Raw genomic sequence first — 20,249 nt, forward strand, 5'->3', positions numbered from 1 at the left:
ATATTAATCTTTCTTATCAATAAACATATAATCCAAGAAACTGTTGGCTGCGAATGCAGGCATAGCTGTTGTAGATGTACAACAATATCGAATGGATGGTAGAAATTAATAGAAGAGGTAAAAAAAGAAAAAAGAAAAAAAAAGCCTGCATGGCTGATCCCATTTGAAACAACACTTACACGTTCTATACGCACAGTCCAGCAGTAGTGAATCTTACTATGCAAGGACCACTGGCTCCGGCTGGCACAGTTAATTAGCACTACGTTTAATTATTTAAAGATTAATTAATGAATAGATTGCAATGGGATTCTTGTACAATATACATACAGAGAATGGTGGGAGGGCGTGAAGGTGGGTATATTGTGGTTTCCCAGTAAAGCAAATCTTTGGTCTGCCATAGAGAGATCTCTGTCGCACTACAAAAAGCAGTGTGAGACCTCTTGGGATGCAATATAAGCCGTACATATTATTACATTTGGATTTTCAGTTTTCATATGGTTGGCAAGTGATGATTTTCAATTTCTTGTGTTTAATGTTGATGCATCTTATTATGTGAAAAGTAATATCTGCAATGGTTATTTTAGTTAACTGAACAATTAATTGGTCTTAATTAACCAATAGAACCATCCGTAGGTGCATATATGCATGCATTATTAAGCTTATAATTGCTACCTTATTAGTTAGTGTTAGAGTGGTACCAGCAGCTAATCATGAATAATGGTGTGGTACCACTTAGTAATGAATGAATTATGTCAAAACAAAGCAGCACCTACATACAAAATAAATGGATGTAATAATATGCTCTTGTAATTGATCCATGGAATATAAATAATGAAATAAAAAGATAAATAATTTGGATAAATGTTTCATTGAAATTTATCACTATCATCCTACCATAACTTGTTTGTAACGAAGATAGCATTGTTTTGTTATTCTCGGTTAAAAACATAATGACACGTAAAAAAGTTATTCAACGTGTTATTATATTCTTGATCAAGAATAGCAAAAAGTATTATTTCCGTTACATGATAGTTTCTCTCCAACTGCACATATCGGGGAAGGAAACAAAGTTGGAGAATCCAATCCCCATCTTTGGTTGCTTGTGCCTCAAGAGAGGTCTATAAATAATGGGAAATATTGGAGTGAAATTTCATCTCAAAATGTTTCACTTCAACTTGAACGGGGGTTGTTGGAGGTAAATATTGGAGCTTTGAGGATAAAGTATAATGAGACTCTACATTAGTGGGGAACCTTCCCCATCTCTTTACATGCCTTTCTCTTGTTGAAGTCCTTTCAAAGCTTGAAAGCTCCCTTTGGTGGTGGTGACAAATGCATGGAGGAACAATCCAGTGTCTGGCTTTAGCACCACGTCTACATTTTCATGATTTTGATGTGTGGGGCCCTTCTCGTATTTCTTATATCTCTATGATATTGAAGCAAAATGCAGAAGTGGTGGGCCCACTTGGCCGAAGAGACAAAGACTCCTATATGGAAGAAGTGGACTTTCCATCAAATTCACATCCCATCGATGTGGGGCTCAAGCCTTCTCAATGCACCATCATCTGGTCAGCTTGCAGGAGACTTTGTAAAAGTTCAAAGAAGAGAGAAATTTTTTAAAAGAAATCAAAATAAAAAAAATTATTTTTATTTATTTTTTATTTTTTAATTTTTTTTAATATTTGTATGTCTTTTATTTAAAAATTAAGAGGTTTTTCTATTTTTTTTGAAAAAACTTTTGCTTTTTTTAAAAGTAAAATTTTTTTATGGCTAAAACCTAAATTTACTGCAGGTCTTTCGGTTTTTTGGACAGTTTTGTGGACTTAGCCACTTGACCATATGATGTGTTTGAGACATTAAAGGGTGTCAATATACCCCAAATAGTATGTGAAACTAAATCATAAAAAGTTCATTTGTAATTAGGTCCTCAATCAAAACGGTTAGAGCAATAACTTTGTAGCTTAAGTAATTAAAAATAGTTATTTATGTATTTGAGATTATGCGTTTAAATTAATGTCGTATCCTTATTTTGAAAAATAAGAGAAATAATAGTTTTTTATTGTTGTTGTTGTTGTCGTTGTCGTTGTCGTCTTATATGAGTGAAAGATCGAAAGACATCCGGGATTGTGTATAAGATGGGGTTGACTAGCAAGAAAGGAAGTTGTAAATTTCTTTTGTCTTGGCAACAACGGCACTATAGGGGTTGCTTTTGGAGCAAAGGCTTGACGCCATAATCAAAATTGTAAAGAGCGTCCACACCACACATGTTTCTTTTTTTCTTGTTGTCTTGTAGTTTGGATTGAAGATAGCGTGGAGAAGGGGTACTTGAACCACTGCTCTACTGTGCTAGATATATGTATTCTGCACATTTGGACGTTATTATTGTACAGACGCCATGTATTTTGTACTATATTTATGTGTTTTTTTTTCATATTTACAATTACATTCGAAAGATAATAACGTACGAAAATTCAGATAAGGGAATATATATAGGTTGTGCTTGCGAAGGAGTTTGCCAAAATCAGTCATCACCAATCTAATTATTAATATCTCCACATGCAACTGCTCATGTCTGCACCTATGTTTCCTCGCATTGGTCGACTTGTTGTCTTCTTGTTGGCTCCTTCAGTTGGCTGTCGTAAGAGGCTTGTGACAGAATGTTTAAAGAAAACATAATGTATTTGGTAGGGGAATTAGGAATGTACTTAAATTAGATTTATAAGATTACTTCAACTTCTTGTGTGTTTCTCTCTCTATATATATATAATAATATTATTTAAAAACTAATGTACATATGATCTCCTAATCGATCATTAACAAATGCTGGTCTTGTTAATGTTAATGAAGTGGGAAGAGTACTTGTTTCAATCTTGTATGATTATGATGTTTGATCGTGAAGGTTGAAAAACAATGATGTTGAAGCTGAACTATTCAAAGGTCAACACACACAGAGACACGAGATATATATAAATGAAAACAATTAAACTAGAATGAGGCAGCAGCAGGAGAGGGCCCCTGCATTCCAAAACAATTGGATTTGTTGGGCATAGGCACCACCACTGGACATCTGGACATGAACACTCACCCACTGGGCTAGTTGGTCATTGGGGGCCCTTACCTGAGTGAACACTAGAAAACACAACATATACAGACAACTCTGTCTGGCACTGCATCATTAATATCTGAATATATTTCTGTTTGGACCAGAAATGGAAATAGGGCCGTTAAGGACTGTTGAAAGCTTTAATAAAGCGTTGGGTCAAATGCGATTTGAGTTTTGGAAACCTACTGAACTAAAGGGACCATGCTGAAACCTATTCTCAATGTCAACGCAAGATCAAAGCACTCGAGTTTACCAGCTTACTCACAAAAGAAGGACAAACAACATACTCATCTTCATCAAGCAAGTTGGAAAAACACATGACACAACTTTTCTTACAGAAAAAAGTTCAAACTCAATCAACAATTGATCTCATTGAACTCAAATAGATTTCTCTTGTATAAAGATTCCCAATTGACAACTTCTGAGATATCTTTTAATTTATTTGCTCTGCCAATACTTGGTATGAATAGAGAAATCTTTAGTTTCAAGTTGCATTTTCACTTATTTTAAGTTTATACATCCTTTGTTTATCATCATATATTTTACAAAATCCAAAATGGGCAGAATAACAGTATTTTTCTTATTAGAAAAGCTTGCCCGATTTGGGGTAAGCTAGCTTGATTTGGGATTTCTTGCCCGATTTACACCTTATTAATCAATCTTTCTATATCAGTGCACAAAATAGAATATTGAAATCCTTAAGTATACAAGGCATTAAAAAGAACCAATTTGAACCAACTTGGAGCACAATGTGGCTTGATTAGCAGTTAAAAGATTGAGCTTGAATCCGAAGCATTTCAAACTGCAAAACAGTTAAACATCTTTCTATTGGGCTTAACTAAGCTCTAATAGTGGCACGCCTATTCATCAAGATACTAAAAGATCACTCTAAGATCCCTTGCCTGGGCCTAAGAGCAGTTCCACCGCATATCCCAACCAGGACAAAGGGGGGGCCTAGGCCCAAGATGCAATTTCGAACGGTACAAAACAACCCAGGCAAGGCGTGGGCTCCACAAGTCCTAGCAAGCCTGAAGGCAAGAACATCATGAGATGTTGCCTTAGGGTTGTGACGTCATTGATGACCTCAACAACGAAAAAATTCTATAAAAAAAAATTTCTTCTTTATATTTTATTTTATTATTTTTATAAATAACTTGCCATATTCTTCGCTTCTCACACCAAAACTCTATACAAATTTCTCTCATCATATCTCATGTGAATAGTGGCTGCCTTTAGGTTGCCATGGGAATGGATGGAAAATGGATAGAAATGCTCTACGTAAGTTTTTACCTCAGCTCCAACCAACACAAGGGCTACACTGCAAAGATACAATGCACCTGCCCATATAGGGTCAACAATTTCAATCAAAACTATTGATGGGATGAAGTCATATATATCTGAATATGTATGGCTTTTGTGTGGACACACACACATATTTGGATTTGATTACCAATATATAATATGGTCGTCTTTGATTTTGATTCTTGATATATTGGTTACATCATCAATATCAATGCATGCCCTCATCAAGGAATTTCAATCCAGAAAACATATCACCACGCCATGTTGCCATCAGTTGGCTGCTTTTTCAAATACATGGAGGCTCATAATTAATGAGGCTTCTTCATATTACCATTCTTGGAGCCAAGCCTTGATCGGGACCAGTAAAGTACTTATTTGCCTCAGCCAATATTGGGACCAGGACCAGAAGCACTTCCCACCACAGAAACCCACACTTTTTACCTCTTCCCATACAATCCTATCTTATACAAGTTCAAAATCACAACTACATCATGCCTCATTTTAACTACTTCTATCAACTTGCCTACACTAAACCCGCGTACAAAGCTTGCAATAAGGACCCAAAAACACGCGTATGATTCAGGCAGAAATTTCATCCTAATTATAAGCACATTATTTATCTATCTACTCAAATCTCTAACATATCTCTTTATAGGGTTTTTGTGTAACGAGAAAGAACAATTGGCAACATAAAGTTTAGAGTTCTTTGTCTACACAAAATCTAATTAATAAGGCCCTCCTCCCTCTTTTTTCATGATTTTGGTCTCATAAGATTTTTGAAGTCTAAAATAGCATAAAAATTTACATGAAACAGGTATAACACTGTTTTGCCATTTCTAATCAATCACGCTATGTCAAATAAAAAAATTATCATCCATGTCATAGTAACACAAGTGTTTCTCCTAAAAAGGGAAAAGAGAGCAATTAATGCCGAGAGAGGAGATCATGAATTGGCAGCTTTTTGAAGGAGTGCACTACCAGTTGTCTACCACTCACGAAGGGTACGTAATATATCATATCATAGTGAATAATCATATTACCGTGATAGACATAAAACTGCATCTAATTATTAGCTTATCAAAATTTTCAACCTAAGTTTTTTCGTACCAATATTCAACCTCAGCCAATCCTTTTAAATCTGCATACACGAAGTCAAGAACTCTCTCTCTCTCTCACATATAGATATACTCTCTTTTTTTATTACTACTCTAATGTACTGGGATCGAACTCGAGCATAAAAAGATGAGTACACTGTCTTATTTTGACCAACTGCTCTAACTCATATGAGGTAATTTCATAGACATACTAGTTAGGTAAATAGAATGAGCCAGCGTCGAATTCAATATACATTTATTCACCTTATCTTAGTTATTGCCATGTGAAATGTTCATGATGTACGTGCATAAAGAATCTCCACCACTCCATGATCCATATGCGTCTACTAGCTATAGTAGTATATATACGGGGAGAATAAAGAGTTCCACTAGAGCCAGCATACTATAGTCCAAGGAACGTACCTTCAAAATCAATATATATATTTGTCTCCATAGAATAATTCCCATGAATGAAATCCAATATACTTTTCTTGAGGTTCACATTAATCTCATGCTAGCCTATAAAAATGTGAGCTACAATTTATATACATACATATCATGCAATAGTACAGTACTATTGACAGATCTATAATTGTTTTGGTTTGAAAATATCAGCATTTATTCTTTCTCATAATCAAAAATTCAAAACCAGTAACATCAACTACAATGAAAATAGCAGAAACTAATCAAGTCGAAGAAAAGACATATATATATATATATATAGATATATATAAATTAATTACGTACCCACATTGCAATAACAATTGTCTCCCATCTCTTCTCTTGTATACCATTATACCCAATTAACCCCATTTCCCCCCTCCCTCTAAACACACCCATCCCATTCCCAAGAACAAAGTAAGGAATTAAAAATAAATTATTAGTTCCTTCCTCTCCTTCCTGATCATATAGATCATCACCATTGACATTAACACAAGTAAACCCACCACCCCAACCTAGCTAATAACAAATACATACGAGAATTAGGAAACAGTGTCATGCATATTATATATACATATACAAAACAAACACACCAACTTACTGCACTAGAAGAAGCTCTCTAGTCATGATCTTGATTATATATAGTTGATATTCGAGGCAGTGAGACGAAGAAGATCCGAGGTTCCTCTCAGCGCAATTTTGGTGGGGGGGGCTCTCAACCTTGATTAATAAAACTGATCAAGAGGCTGATTAATTCTCTAATTGCTGCTGACATGAACACTCCGATCCCAGCTCCTGCCGTCCTCGCTTCAATAATATTATGAAGCTATACCCTTGACTTCTTTTTTTGTTTCTTTTTCTTCAACTTTTTTGAAACCCACACCCAGTAACAAAAACCAATTACCAACCAACTAAGAAAACCTAAAGCTAAGAAAGAACCAAAATCACTTGAGATAATGATGAAATTGAAAAATGATGATGTTGATGAATTTGGCTTCTGCTAGATCAGAGAAGAGACTGAGGACCCAAGATTTGATGGATCATGCCAATTAGCACCAAGAGTCGTTGAGCTCCAGTAGAGACTGGGATCCGAGAGCCCCATTTGCTCTGTCATCTGATTCTGGCAATTCATATTACCATTCACATTATTGTTGTTGCTATTATTATTCCACTCCAACCTGTTCTGACCAGCCTGATCTTCAACTTTCACATCTTTCGCGGCACCACCAGCCTCACCGGTATTGCCGGCTGCTATATGAAGGTCTTCAAAGGGTAGTAAGGACTGGAAATACTGGTTATGATTAGGCCCTCTAGCTTGAATATCTTTGAAACTACCCCCATTGAGGAACTTAGAAGCAAGCACAGAAGCCATAGTTGGAGTGGTGGTGGTAGTAGATGGAGAAGTACTAAAAATGGAGCTATAATTGGAAGAAGGAAGTGATGAATTCGATGTGGGATTAAACCTGTTTCGATAATTATCACCAGACATGAAAGTACCTGCTGATGAAAACCCTAACCCCAGCTGAGCATGATGATGATTCAACTGATGAAGATCAAACCCAGAAGCGGAACTTGGACTGTCCATAAAAGGGTTACTAGGCAACCCATAAAACATTGGGTTGATCTGATCTATCTGGGATGGTTGTGAAGGAGGGTTTGAATTACTATTATTATTGTTAGCAGTGTTGCTTGGAATTGAAGAAGAAGAAGAAGAAGCTCCATCCATGGCTGACGACGATGATGAGCCAGGCCTCTTCACACGCTTGTTCTTTCTACACCCACCGCCGACCGGAACGTTCCTGAGAGTTCCCCCTCTGGTCCAGTAGCGCTTGCAGGCCTTGCAGAAGTGCCTTGGCTGAGACAAGCTGTAGTTGTTATAGTAGCAGAACTTGGTGTTTGATGAATCGCAGCGTGGACACTTGAGGGCTTGTTGCTGTAGTTGGAGCTGCTCTTGGCCTGGTTTCTCCATTATCCGAGTAGCTGGTGATGATGTTGATGAAGACATGTTATTGTTCAAGCCCTTTTGATGGTGATCATCGATTTGAATATTATCTTGCTGCTGCATCTACAGAATTTTTTTGTGAAAGGAAAAAGGAAAGAAAGAGGGTTTAGGCGGTGGTGTTAGGGTAAAAAGAACAACACAGGAGAAATATTCTCTTCCAAGAGCTAAGCAACAAAAGTTGTGTCATGTTTTGTCTAATAATTGAGAGAGAGAGAGAGAGAGAGAGAGAGAGAGAGAGAGAGAGAGAGGTGAACCTGTGGCCATTCGTTAGTAGTTGAAGAGATGAGTACCATCTTCTCATGATCACAGTTGCTCAACATGTTTCTGTTTGAGAAGGAATCGTTGAAACAAAGAGTAAGCAGACAAAGAGCAGGTGGCGACGTGAGTCTTTCTTGATGGGGTTGAAATATTATGACTATGAGAGAGAGAGAGAGAGAGAGAGAGAGAGAGAGAGAGAGAGAGAGAGAGAATGACCAAGTCGTGTGATTACATGAGAGAAGAAATTAATTAACTAGTTAATTACTTTGAATCTAATTTTCACGTGATGGGGTTGTGGAGGTCTAAAATCGATTTTGAGAAGACCGATTATTTTAATGGGGAAGAATATTGAGGGCATCCGAAATCCGAGAAGCGGACAGGGAGATAATGTAGCATTAGAGATGAATCTTTTGGGAGGTTCAAGAAAGAGAGAGAGAGTAGCTACGACTACACATTCCTATATGATTAACAACATAACATACATTCCTTAATTTTGCATAGAGATAGTAGCAGCAAGTAAATTAGATAAGTATAGAGGGAATCCCTAGAGCCCAATATTCGATGCAGTCTTCACAGCAAATCCCACTTCCTTTTTTTTGTTTTCTTTTACTTTACTTATTTAATTATGGGGTCACCACCACCATGTTGATTGTTGTGTGGCTATGGCACCTAATTAATATATATATATATATATATATATAGTACATATGGCTGGCCCTCAGCTCCCATGTATCAACATGTTACATATCCCCATTTCCACAACAATATCTAATCATCCAAATTGAATCATGTAATTATTAATTTGACGGGACACCATATTGTGGAAAATGATTTCTCAACAACATGAAAACGAGCTTGTAAATATGTTAATGATTTTGTAAGACGCATGTTTTTGCAATTAGGTATTTGCATATATAATCAATACAAAAGTACAAGATATATGTTTGTATGAAGGAGGGAAATATTCATTTGAAATAGGGAAGGGTGAAAATTCCAAAGAGAAAGAGACAAGAGGGCACCATGTGGCTGTCTATATCCCAGACTACTCAAAGCACACAACAAAGAAAGACCACCACGCTTTATTCTCGAGGGCTCTTGCCGTACCTTGCACTTCTTGTTCCTCTCTCTACCACCCTCCTTCCCAGTTTGGCAATATATTACAAAGACCCAAAAAAACGAAAAAAAAAACCGTTAATGGTGTCACAAAGAGAGAGAGAGAGAGAGAGTGTGGAAAACCAAAGCATAGTGGAGGCAGAAGCAGAAGCAGAAGCAGAAGCATGTGGTGGGCAGCTCATGAGCTGGTAAAGAGAAAAAGAGAGAAATGGAAAATAAAAAAAAGTAACACACAAAAGCATAGACGTTCGGGGAACAAACGGATTTTGTAGTGTCCCGAGGGATCTTCTCCTCCTTCCCTACAACCCATCATTATTCTTCCCTCTCTCTCTATCTCTCTCTCTGCCTGTTACACTGTTAAACCTTTAATTTGATCATTAAAAAATATTACTATCTATCATGCATGTTGGTCTTTACTAGATTGAGATCAGATATTATTAATTCTATCAGCAGCAGGTGTAAGACTATTGACTACTGAGCAGCAGAATTAAAGTAATCTGGGAAACCAATATATACATAGGTATAGCATGTTAGGGTGATTTAGATAGATCCTACAACTTGAGTTTTATTTATTTATTAACACCCTATATTATGTAGGTTTCTAAAGGGAATGTGCAACTTAAACTAATTAGCCAAATTTGAACCCACTCAGCCCACCCAATGGTTATCCAAAACTGAACATTATCTTAATTAATTTGGTAGTGTTTGTTAATAGTTTGAATTATGATGATGATGATGAGGGTGGTGGTGGTAGCTGGACCTCATGGACAATTGGAGGGCCACTCATATAGGTCAATTGTATAGATATATATATATATATATATATATATATGACTGGAAGGAAAGAGGAGAGTGGGTTTGATTTGAGTAGTCAAAGTAGGGGGAGAGACGTGGAGGGTGAGGGTGGGGCCTACACAGGCATTGTCACTGAGCAGTGATGAGGCAGTGACCACCACCACCACCACCACCATCGGACAACACAAGAGATTCCAATTTGGAAAAACATGAAAGAAACCCAACGCGCACGTTAAAAAGTCAAGAAAAGGAAAGCCTCCCTCCCTCCCTCCTCTAATTTCAATTTTCATAAATTTCTAATAATGTAGTGAGGAGAGAAAGCATTAGAAGAGAAAGAGATTGGGGATTACGGGGACCATCTCTGATCCAAGCCAACCCAACTGTACCCATCACCATTGCCAATTTGCCATGCACCATGAGTCCATGACCATGTCCAGACAAACATCTCACTCCCCTTCCATTTTCTTTTCCCTTTGGTCAAGCCATTTATATACATGAGCACTTAGTGTACCCCGAACATATAAAAATTTATCCCCATACCATAGATGGAATCTTATGATGTGTGGCACTGGCAGGAGGAAGAATGCGAATGGAGGCTTTCTAGAACGACGTATTCCATTTGGTGACTTATCCATCATGCATGCATGTACCTGCTGTAATGAAAATGTGAGGAAACGAAGAGGCAGGCAAAGTTATAACAAAGTCGGCATATTCTTTGGCTGACCGAATCACAATCGCAATTCCAATATTCCAGTAATTAAATTAGTGATTAAAAAAAAAAAAAAGGATCGGTGCCCAAATTAAATAAATAATGCTCATGCAGCAGCATGTGGTTCTATATTTGTACACATAAAGTTGGTGATTATGGGATATAATTATTCCCATTAAGACGTTAAGCATCTCACTCATTCATTCAGCTTGATTTTACCCATCCTGTTGATTTGGAATTTTGGTATGTCAATAATGTTATGCGGTTCTAAATGGGCCATAACCCCACAAGCAAGCGGCTGCCGTAGCATAAAATTCTGATTAATTGAACCATATCATTAGAGAATCTAATACCAAGCTTATGTTATAATTTAATACAGCTGAGGAAGGACTTAATTGAGTATGGAAGTTTCATGCCGCCCGTCCTGTGGGACCTTGAGAATGTTGGGGATTAATAAGGACAATTGTCTAATTGGGTGTGCCCTTAAAACATTTATTTTTTTATTTTATTTATTTTTAGTACAAGCGATAGTCTAAAGTAAAGGGGATGGAGAATTTCACACAAATACACACAACTATGATGCTATTGTCGTCGGGGTTCGAATATGAGACCTCTAATATGCAAATCAAAGCCCTTTTTTACTGAACAAAATCCCGTTGATACTAATTTATTATATAAAAAGAGATACTAAAATTCCACATGTTGCACGTTGGTAGCCTCAAATCCGTGTAAATGGACATGGGATTAGGGGGAGAAAGCGATGTTGATGGAGGTTGCTTCCACTTTCTGAAAATATAAATTAGTTGAGACAATGATAATTTATAGTATAATTGTCGGAATGAAAAAAAATACTAATTAAGAGCTAGCATATATAATGGTAGTGAGAAGGGTGAATCACTCATTCTATAACAAGCTGTCAACAGGTCATGTTTCTCATCCTATATATTTTTATTCGAGCATGCACATAAATTATCATTCCTTCATAATTATAATATGGTTTGGTAATCTTACACTGATTTGATTACGTTGTTGCTTAAACTCTTATGTCCATTATCAATAGTGCTTGTTAAGGAACTTGAACGACAAAACATTTATTTTTAGCGCCTATGAATATTTTTTATATATATTTTTATTTTGATAAAAGTAGAGCGATAATATTTTATTAATAAGATAAACAAAAACAAGTACAAAGCGACTAAGGTGCTGAATATGATACAACTTCCTCAGTGACCAAACGCAACAACAAGTTGAATTGATCTGAATTTATTGGGTGTTAGGAGTTTCGAACCTCTGTCCACGTGAGTGGAGGTGGAATATCTCAACCAACTAAGCTATACCCCACTAACTTTTAGTGACTACAATTCAACCTACTTTTAGTGCTGGTTTTGAGAATTAATAAACCCATATTGGGTTTGGCCCGATATATGATTACACATGTGTTTGTTCGGCTATTTAGCTTATACTTTAATTTCATTATTATTGTGGATTGACTTTGATCTAAAATGGGGAAATAATTAGTGACATGATTTTGATAAGTACTTCAAAATGTTTCACCCCACCCATCCCTAAATTTTTTTTCCTCAATTGATGGGCATTGATGATATTTAATTAATATGTGGTGTAATGTAATTAGTGGATATGTGCTGTGCTGCATGGCTTTGAAAGTAATTATGATTAGAGAGAGGGGCCAAACCTAGACCTAGATTTAGTCGATCTACTGATTAACCCTCTCTTCAATCTTCAATCTTCAATCTTCAATCTTCATGATATGCAAAGTTTTGGACCTTGATTTAGTCGTATACGGTGAGGTGTAATAATATTATGTTTACTTAAAACTCCAATCACTCTAAGAAAAGCCAAAAATCAAGCCAATTAGTTGTTATGACTCTACCGTTGTAGTCCATATTGGTGGTCCCCCCCCATCCCTAAGTAGAAGCAATCAATAGGTGTGTCCCTACGAGCAGAAAAACTTCATTATAACGGGAATTACATTGTTTTGTTATTTTCAATCAATAATGCAATGACACGTAAAAAAGTCATTCCACACGTCGTTATTGGCTGAAAATAGCCAAAAATACTATTCCCGTTACATGAAAGTCTCTCTCTCCTATAAGACCCTAAAGATAAGGATCCAGTTCTCGTTTATTGCTTCTTCTTTTCTCCTCAAATAAGGCTTATTTTGGTAAGAAGAGTGAGCATGGCCCAACGCATAAAACAAAACAATTAGCCCATCGAGCCATTACAAATGACTATGGGCCTGAAATAAGTGAAGGCCCTGGTCTCCAAAGAACGCCGCAGCCACGGTCCAAGTTAAATAAAACCCAGCCTAGCTAAAAGCTAGATGCACAGACCCAAAACTTGGAACAATGCTTAAAAATCTCTCGCACGTTTATTTATTTAGATTGAGGGAAGTCGTGAGTCGGTAGGGTGAGAATATATAGGAGAGAGAATGAATGGATACTGAAATCAACTAGTCATGATTATCAATCTAATTTTTAGTTTTTCAGATATTAGATTACAGATTATAATGTAAAACTCTTATATTCTTTTGTTCCGTTCATGTGAGAGGAAAGGCATAAGGAGTCCAGAATTGGAAAAATTCAAGGCATATAAATGATCACAGAGATTTCATGGCGCACACACACAAATACATGCAAAATAATATATACGTGAAAATGATTTTTGCTAGTATTGTTGCAAGGCTTTGGTCATGTATCTAGTGGATTAGTTGGTCAATATTAGGGCTTCAAGTTTCTTCTAGTGCAGGAGTGCTAATATATACATGAATGAGACCAAAACCAAAATCAAATTCCAGGATGAGCCGAGCCAGATCGAATGCCAAAGTTCTTAAGTTTGGCTCAAATGATTTTTTCAAGCTCGAACTCAGCTTGGCTTATTTGTATAGAACCAATTTATTACCGTCTTAAATAGGAGTAATTTTGGTATAGAATATTTTCACATGTCCCGTCTCGGAACATATAATTTTTTTTCCCCAGATAGAAAGTTGTGGCCTCCTGATGAGATGCGTGGAACCATGATGCATGCTGTCCTTTCTTCAAAAGGCTCCTCCACTAGATTCTACTAAATTATTTACGTCTACCTTATGGCAACAACTTTTTCCCCACTCGATAACTTCACTGACTTTTATTTCACATCCCACTTCAGAGTTTTCAAATTCCAAACTCTGTTTATATATACATTGAACTTTGATACTAATTAGTAATTAAAACTGGGGATAATAGTTCATTAATTGGTAATTAAACCATGCATGCTTTCCATGTTGCAGAAAAAAACATGCTAGAGGTAGCTCTTGTCTTGGGTTGTACAAATGGGGACCAATATTTATAAATTGCAACGTATGAAAGTGTGGTCCAAGCTGCTTGCTAGCAACAATTGACATAAATTGGTAAACGAAATTGGCCACTTTGTTTGCTGCAAACCAGTTGGCTAACACCATAATGTTAGTGTAAAAACAAAGGAAAGGAAAGAAGGGCCAACAAATATGAGATTCAAGGACATGAAATAATAGATAATAGTACCATATGTGTCAAAGCATGATAGGGCTCTCTCCTTACATCATTGGACCATATAGGTAGGGTTTTCTTTTCACCTTTCACTTTCCAATAATACATTGTGGATGAAGGAATAGTCGCGCTCTCAAGAAAAGGACTGTCAACTATTATAAGGACAAAGCCTCAATTGCATTTCTTTCTTGCCTTGAAAATATACATATATATATATATACATATAATCTATATACTTAAACCTAACCCCATATATTTATATGATTCACTGACTGACTAGCTTATTCGGTTTCAGGTTTCTAGCAAAATGACAGATATGTAAATCAAGGAAAATTCTCCAATAAGTATTTTAGGTTAAGGATATTAGTTACATATTTCTAATCTCGATTGTTGGATTGCATGTATGTATGTTAAATATTATATCTATCAACACATTTAATGAATGTAATCCGACAACTGAGATTAGAAATATGTAAAAAAATCCTTAACTTAAATACTTATTGAATCTCCCTGTAAATCAAATCCCATTTGTACAACAATATTGGGTTGTTCAACCAATATTGGACAAGTGTTAATTCCCTTTGCTCCATGATTGGATTAGACAGAAAACCTATCCTAAAAACGAATTAGATAGTGCAATAGCCACCATGTGAATATGTCTATGTGAATTAAAGTTATAGTAAAAGAGTTGGTGCCTGTTGTTGTGTTGTTGTAGCTGTACACATCATGTACATGATGATGTGGTTTTGTTGGAGGAAATGAGCTTAGCTTTGGCTTTTGTAGGCTTCTAGCTACCATTCACTGTTATCCTTGTGGTGACAAGAGAACATTTGGAACTTGTGGTCCTCACACATAAATCTCTTTCTTTTCCAAAACCCTTTCCTATATCAATGTTTTAGTCTTAGTCTTCTTCTTCTTTGACTCTTCCATCTCTCTTTCTCTCTCATTATTTCTTGCCTTCTCTCCTAATTTTCTCCAAAATGGAATCAAACAGAGCTCATGGGAAGAGGAGCTTGAACTACAAGATGGAGGAAGAGGAGGAGGAGGAGGAGGATGAAGAAGAAGAGCAGGAGGAAGAGGAGGATGATGAAGATACTAACAGATCATCACTAGTGTACGGTGAGGATGACAGGAGGAAAAGAGTGTTGACGGTGAATAGTGCAACTTCAACTCCTAACAAGAGAGGATCTGGTGCAGGAGGGTCTATGGCAAGGCCATCTTGTCAAGCAGATGATTGCAATGCTGACTTGAGTGATGCAAAGCAATACTATCGCCGCCATAAGGTCTGCGGTGTTCATGCCAAGGCTCCGGCGGTGCGTGTGGGTGGAGTTCAACAGCGCTTCTGCCAGCAATGTAGCAGGTCAGTCAATTAACAAACCCTAAACTTTACACTCATTAATTTCTTACCACATATCTTTTCTTGTGGAGCTAACTTCTTGCTTCATGCTCATAGAACAAAAGATATCTAGTGCTTAAGTGAAATTGCATTTTAATTGAACATTTAGAAACCCCATCAAATCATTTTTGCAAGTTTCATCTTGTTTTTGTTATTGCATTAATTGGTGCATGACTCATCAAGCAAAATAGATTAATCTCTTTTTTGATGGGTAAAATGTTTGGTAATTTTTTCACTCATCTTGATAATTCATTTTTCGTACGTCCTTCTATAACTTACCCTAAAGTCTTTTCAAAACAAAAGGTGTGATAGTTGGGTTTTTCCAAAAGGATATATAGTTGATGTGAGCTATAATAAATCACGCAATTAGTATGAAAACTTGTTGAATGGCGTTGGGAAGGGGGCACACCATGAACCCCATCCTTACAATTTCATGTCATGTCTCACTAGCTCTAAGCCTTTTTTCTTTTCTCTCTCCCTTTCTGCCTTACTTTCTTTTGTTTTTTGTGTTTTGATTTCTTGCCTTAGTTTCTATCAATGTAGGTTATCTTTTTTGTACCATTCTTATACTTCATCATTATATAGATCATATCATATAAAGGGCCCATCTAACTGCATAATTACTTATATACAGAATCATGTAGTTTAGTATATATGCAGTGCAGAGAAAATAGCTAAAGAAAAAGAGAAAAACAAGATGAAGGGGAGAAAACCATTTACCCCAAAAAAGAAAAAGAGAGAAAGAAGAAGAAGAAGAAGAAAAAGAAGTGGCTTAATTACCATATATTGTGACTCATAAATCCACTGCATTAATGGTGCGTTTACAGGTTCCATAGCCTATCAGAGTTTGATGATAATAAAAGGAGTTGTCGGAGGCGTTTAGCTGGACACAATGAGCGGCGTCGGAAAACCTCCTCTGAATATCATGGAGAGTGAACAAAACCCCAGAGCAAATAAGATTATTAAACTGCAGGCATGGTTATTAAAAAGCGAGGATTGCTATATATCTTTCTCATATAAAATGCCTCTTTTCTACGTACCTCTAGCCTAGCGTGCTCTCTCTCTTCTGTCAATCCTCAACCTTGATTATCCACCATTGAATTCTCTTTCTTAATTTTATGTACTTCAAAATTTGCATCTGAAATCCAACAATTATGCATATATAGCTAAGCTAGCTAGTACAACTTCCATCCTCTTGTGTTTCATATGTGTGGGTATGGCTGTGATTCTTGTTCATGCATTAGTTTACTTTTCATGAAATGCTCTCTCTCTCTCTCTCTCTCTCTCTCTCTCTCTCTCTCTCTCTCCATGTACGTACTCAAATATGTTTATCATGAATCAGTTCATCACTCCAGCCAAAAAAAAATTTGTGTGGATTGCGCTGGGTTTGGATATAAGTTCGTAAAGTGAAATGACTATAAATGATAAACCACCGCTCATGTTCATCCATCCATTTTATAACATGTGAATTTAGCAACACCACCTGTTTTCCTGAATGTTAAGAGTGAAATAGAATGTTCTTGTCATTTTAGGGGCTCCTTACCCTTAATACAATGTTTGGTCGGAGGCTAAGTAGACATGGACTTGGAACAAACATTTTTACCTCGCTGTGTGGAGAAATTTTTTAAAGCTGATCAAATTTACCATATCGAGTGAGCCAAGTTCAGACCCACTGTCTTTCTTCTTTCATTTAAATGAAAAATTAATACAAAAAACCATACCTAGCGAGCCAAGTTCAGACCCTCTTCTATTTCATTTATTGTTAGTTGAAAGAAAGTACAAATAATTTGAAATCCGGCAGTAATTTTCCACCATCAGTAAAATTGGGCACTCTTCATATGGCGCTTATAACCAAGCGCAACTAAACTAAACTAAACATAAGAGCAAAACAAAAAAAGGCTCTAACAAAACACTCTCTAATCTCTAATATTTTCTTGTGGAAAAATATCGTATCATCCCTAGAGTTCGCCCAAGTGAACAATTTTATTTGGCTGGATTTAAGAGGAGTTGACAAATAGGTTAGAAGCATTTGGTATCCTTAGTCACGTTTGATGCCTAATAGCTTTACGGCTACCTCCCAGGCGACAATTGCCGTTGCATTAGCAGGAAAAGCCCGAACAATAGTAGGACCCAAGCCAACATAGCATCCTTTCAATCCAGCCCTTCTGTAAATCTACAGAGAGAGAGAGAGAGAGAGAGAATAAAAACGGCCCATTCAGTCTCTTTTAAATACTGGATTTGGGGAGGGCAGAAGAGAGAGAGGGAAAGGCGTTCTTACCGAGCTCAAGACTTGAAATGGGTTTCTTGAAGAACTATTATCTGGAGCAGTCTGAATTATGGTTTTTGCCACATCCAAGGGTAGAACAGCAGACCAAAACTGGAAGAACGTTAAGAAGAAAATCACAATTTAGAAGTCTAGTGTCTAGTGTAAGAGTAATGTGAACATGCATATTAGAGAAGGCCAAATAGTGGAGATGCATACCGCTATACCACCAAGGCCACCACTAGCAATCCCAACTCCCACGTCAATCAAGTTTCTGTGGTCAGGTGAAGCAGATTTCAGATGTAAATGCATGTGATAGCGGACATGCTCGTAAATGCTAAAGAAGACTGCATTTCCAATAGATTCTCTTAACAATGTTGTAAAACCTCCTCGAAAAATTCCTCTAACCTGAAAATCTTTCCATCAGCTAAAAAGATCATCACAAATTATATGTTTGCCAGAAGGCACGGTATTTTCTTCCTTTTTTCAGTCATGAAAGAACAGTATTTTCTCACCCCATCATTTTTTACAGTTTTAAGTGCACAATCAAGAGAACTGTCGTATCTTCTGGACATTGGGACCAAAGAGTCTGTGCCTTGAACTTGCATCCTACACTGGAAAAGCTCAGTGTAATAAGCATACCATGAGAAAAAACTGCACAATCTAAAACCCCTTGAGCTCCTCTTACCTTCACCAGCTCTGACGGGCATAATATAAAACTGATGATTGCTCCACTATAAGCTGCAGATGGAATTATGACTTGGAGCTGTGGCCCTGCACCTTGTGCGCTTCCCTAGAAGTGTCATTATGGTTAAGAAGAATGTTACATTACAACCATATAACAGATAAACAATTTCTCTACAGAAATATGCATCAAACAGAAGCGATTATATAGATCATTGCCAAATAAAAGCAGCAAAGTTTACATTTCATTTTCATTCAAACCTGCAGTGACTGTTTCATTTGCGAATACATGCCAAAAAGAAGTGAACTCTCGAAAGCCATCCCCACAAAAGATGATGTTGCACCTCTGTAAAGTCCTTTAATCTGCCAAGGACCCAATATCAGTCAGGTTTCCTGGAAAAGATGATGAGAAAATTCAATTTCTATAACATCGTTCCTTTTTCAAAAGAAAAAAGGTGCTAGATTGTAATGCAAGAGATATCTAGCTAGAGAAAGTGCAGGATCATACCCCTTCAGTCTTTAGTATCCTCGCAGTACAATGAAAACTATTCCTGTACGTAATCCCATGTGCTACAGTGTTGTGTTTTTGCATCTTCACCTAATTAAACAAGTATTACATACATAAGAAATTCACATTCGGAGAAAAGCACAATTTACACACAAGAAAAATGGTCCGCCCATTCTCAGTTCATAGAAATATCTCCAAGGCAAACAGCATCCTGAAATCATCAACTATAATGTGACAACGATACAGGAAGTGATTGAAAGATTACAGCCTGGTAGTGGGAAAAGTGACAAAACGTTAAGCTAATGCATATCTAAGTAAGGAAAATTAAGCTTGCTTTCTGTAACATTACTAACTTTGTAAAATCAAACTAATCCAATGTTGTTCAGCCAAAATTTAAACTACCCAGATGCCAAAAACTAAACTTCGGCGTTAGTTCATACATTCTACTTCCAAGTCCTATCAATTACACTTAAAAAAAGAGGTTTTTAAAACATACCCATGAAAATAAACTTCACAATCTTTAAACCACTGAAAGTTCAACAAATTGAAATTAATATGAATTTACCTTGATGGTGTCAAAGGGATGGCCAATGGCGACAGTGGCAACGCCGGCGAGCAAGCCTGCCACGTACTCCTTGTAACCGGAACTATCCGCCATCTGCCTCTCCCTCTCTCTCTTTTCTCTCTCTCGTTTTGTTATTTCTGGGCTTTTATCATGGTGTCTTTATACGTACTTCGTCTCCCTCATTCTCTCTGAGATTTTAGTGAAACATCTAAGACGGTTAGACCAGAGCAGAGAGGCGGCGAAAAGCGAGTCTTCAGGTCAGGACCGCCCCATACAAATTCTTATTGGGTTCTTGCGGCCTGCATTTGTATTTAGGTAGGGTCTCCAATCCGATTTACCATCCCCCTCCTTATGTCTTTTAGCTTGGTAAGTGCGATGTGAGTCACCGAGGCCCACTCTCAAAATATTGCCTTGTCCAGTCCAGGAATTGCCCCGGTTTTTTTTTTTTTAAATAATTATTTTTTAAAACGAACAAAATAAGAAAACTTTAAGCCG

General features: G+C 36.9%; 3 protein-coding genes and 1 long non-coding RNA gene across 4 annotated transcripts; 2 read left to right on the forward strand and 2 right to left on the reverse strand.

Annotated features, from left to right (window-relative positions):
• LOC18779396 (dof zinc finger protein DOF1.4) lies at positions 5,980–9,412 on the reverse strand. Its single transcript, XM_007211384.2, has 2 exons — positions 8,194–9,412; positions 5,980–8,002 (listed from the first exon to the last, which is right to left on the reverse strand). Exons 1-2 carry the CDS (start codon positions 8,257–8,259, stop codon positions 6,938–6,940), a joined length of 1,131 nt encoding a protein of 376 aa, XP_007211446.1. The 5' UTR covers positions 8,260–9,412; the 3' UTR covers positions 5,980–6,937.
• Positions 8,071–10,890, forward strand: LOC109948566. Its single transcript, XR_002271215.1, has 2 exons — positions 8,071–8,187; positions 9,406–10,890. It is a non-coding gene; the product is annotated as an uncharacterized LOC109948566 (long non-coding RNA).
• LOC18778248 (squamosa promoter-binding-like protein 3) lies at positions 15,105–16,989 on the forward strand. The gene is made up of 2 exons (XM_007212115.2): positions 15,105–15,698; positions 16,562–16,989. The coding sequence occupies exons 1-2, from the start codon at positions 15,319–15,321 to the stop codon at positions 16,668–16,670; spliced, it is 489 nt and encodes a 162-aa protein (XP_007212177.1). The 5' UTR covers positions 15,105–15,318; the 3' UTR covers positions 16,671–16,989.
• On the reverse strand, positions 17,457–20,142 carry LOC18778938 (mitochondrial arginine transporter BAC1). Its single transcript, XM_007211629.2, has 8 exons — positions 19,755–20,142; positions 19,190–19,279; positions 18,943–19,044; positions 18,686–18,790; positions 18,513–18,611; positions 18,217–18,405; positions 18,013–18,111; positions 17,457–17,907 (listed from the first exon to the last, which is right to left on the reverse strand). The coding sequence occupies exons 1-8, from the start codon at positions 19,845–19,847 to the stop codon at positions 17,773–17,775; spliced, it is 912 nt and encodes a 303-aa protein (XP_007211691.1). The 5' UTR covers positions 19,848–20,142; the 3' UTR covers positions 17,457–17,772.

The sequence above is a fragment of the Prunus persica genome, chromosome G4 (genome assembly GCF_000346465.2).
Source record: "Prunus persica cultivar Lovell chromosome G4, Prunus_persica_NCBIv2, whole genome shotgun sequence".
Taxonomy (NCBI): Eukaryota; Viridiplantae; Streptophyta; class Magnoliopsida; order Rosales; family Rosaceae; genus Prunus; species Prunus persica.

What these genes read in the sequence shown, in the direction of transcription:
- LOC18779396 (XM_007211384.2), bottom strand. Translation starts at nt 8,259, where the DNA reads ATGTTGAGCAACTGTGATCATGAGAAGATGGTACTCATCTCTTCAACT. An exon ending in CTACTAACGAATGGCCACAG is followed by an intron (nt 8,003 to 8,193) that starts GTTCACCTCTCT and finishes AAAATTCTGTAG; the next exon opens with ATGCAGCAGCAAGATAATAT.
- LOC18778248 (XM_007212115.2), top strand. Translation starts at nt 15,319, where the DNA reads ATGGAATCAAACAGAGCTCATGGGAAGAGGAGCTTGAACTACAAGATG. An exon ending in TTCTGCCAGCAATGTAGCAG is followed by an intron (nt 15,699 to 16,561) that starts GTCAGTCAATTA and finishes GTGCGTTTACAG; the next exon opens with GTTCCATAGCCTATCAGAGT.
- LOC18778938 (XM_007211629.2), bottom strand. Translation starts at nt 19,847, where the DNA reads ATGGCGGATAGTTCCGGTTACAAGGAGTACGTGGCAGGCTTGCTCGCC. An exon ending in GCCCGTCAGAGCTGGTGAAG is followed by an intron (nt 18,612 to 18,685) that starts GTAAGAGGAGCT and finishes GAGCTTTTCCAG; the next exon opens with TGTAGGATGCAAGTTCAAGG. An exon ending in CATTTCAAGTCTTGAGCTCG is followed by an intron (nt 17,908 to 18,012) that starts GTAAGAACGCCT and finishes CTCTCTCTGTAG; the next exon opens with ATTTACAGAAGGGCTGGATT.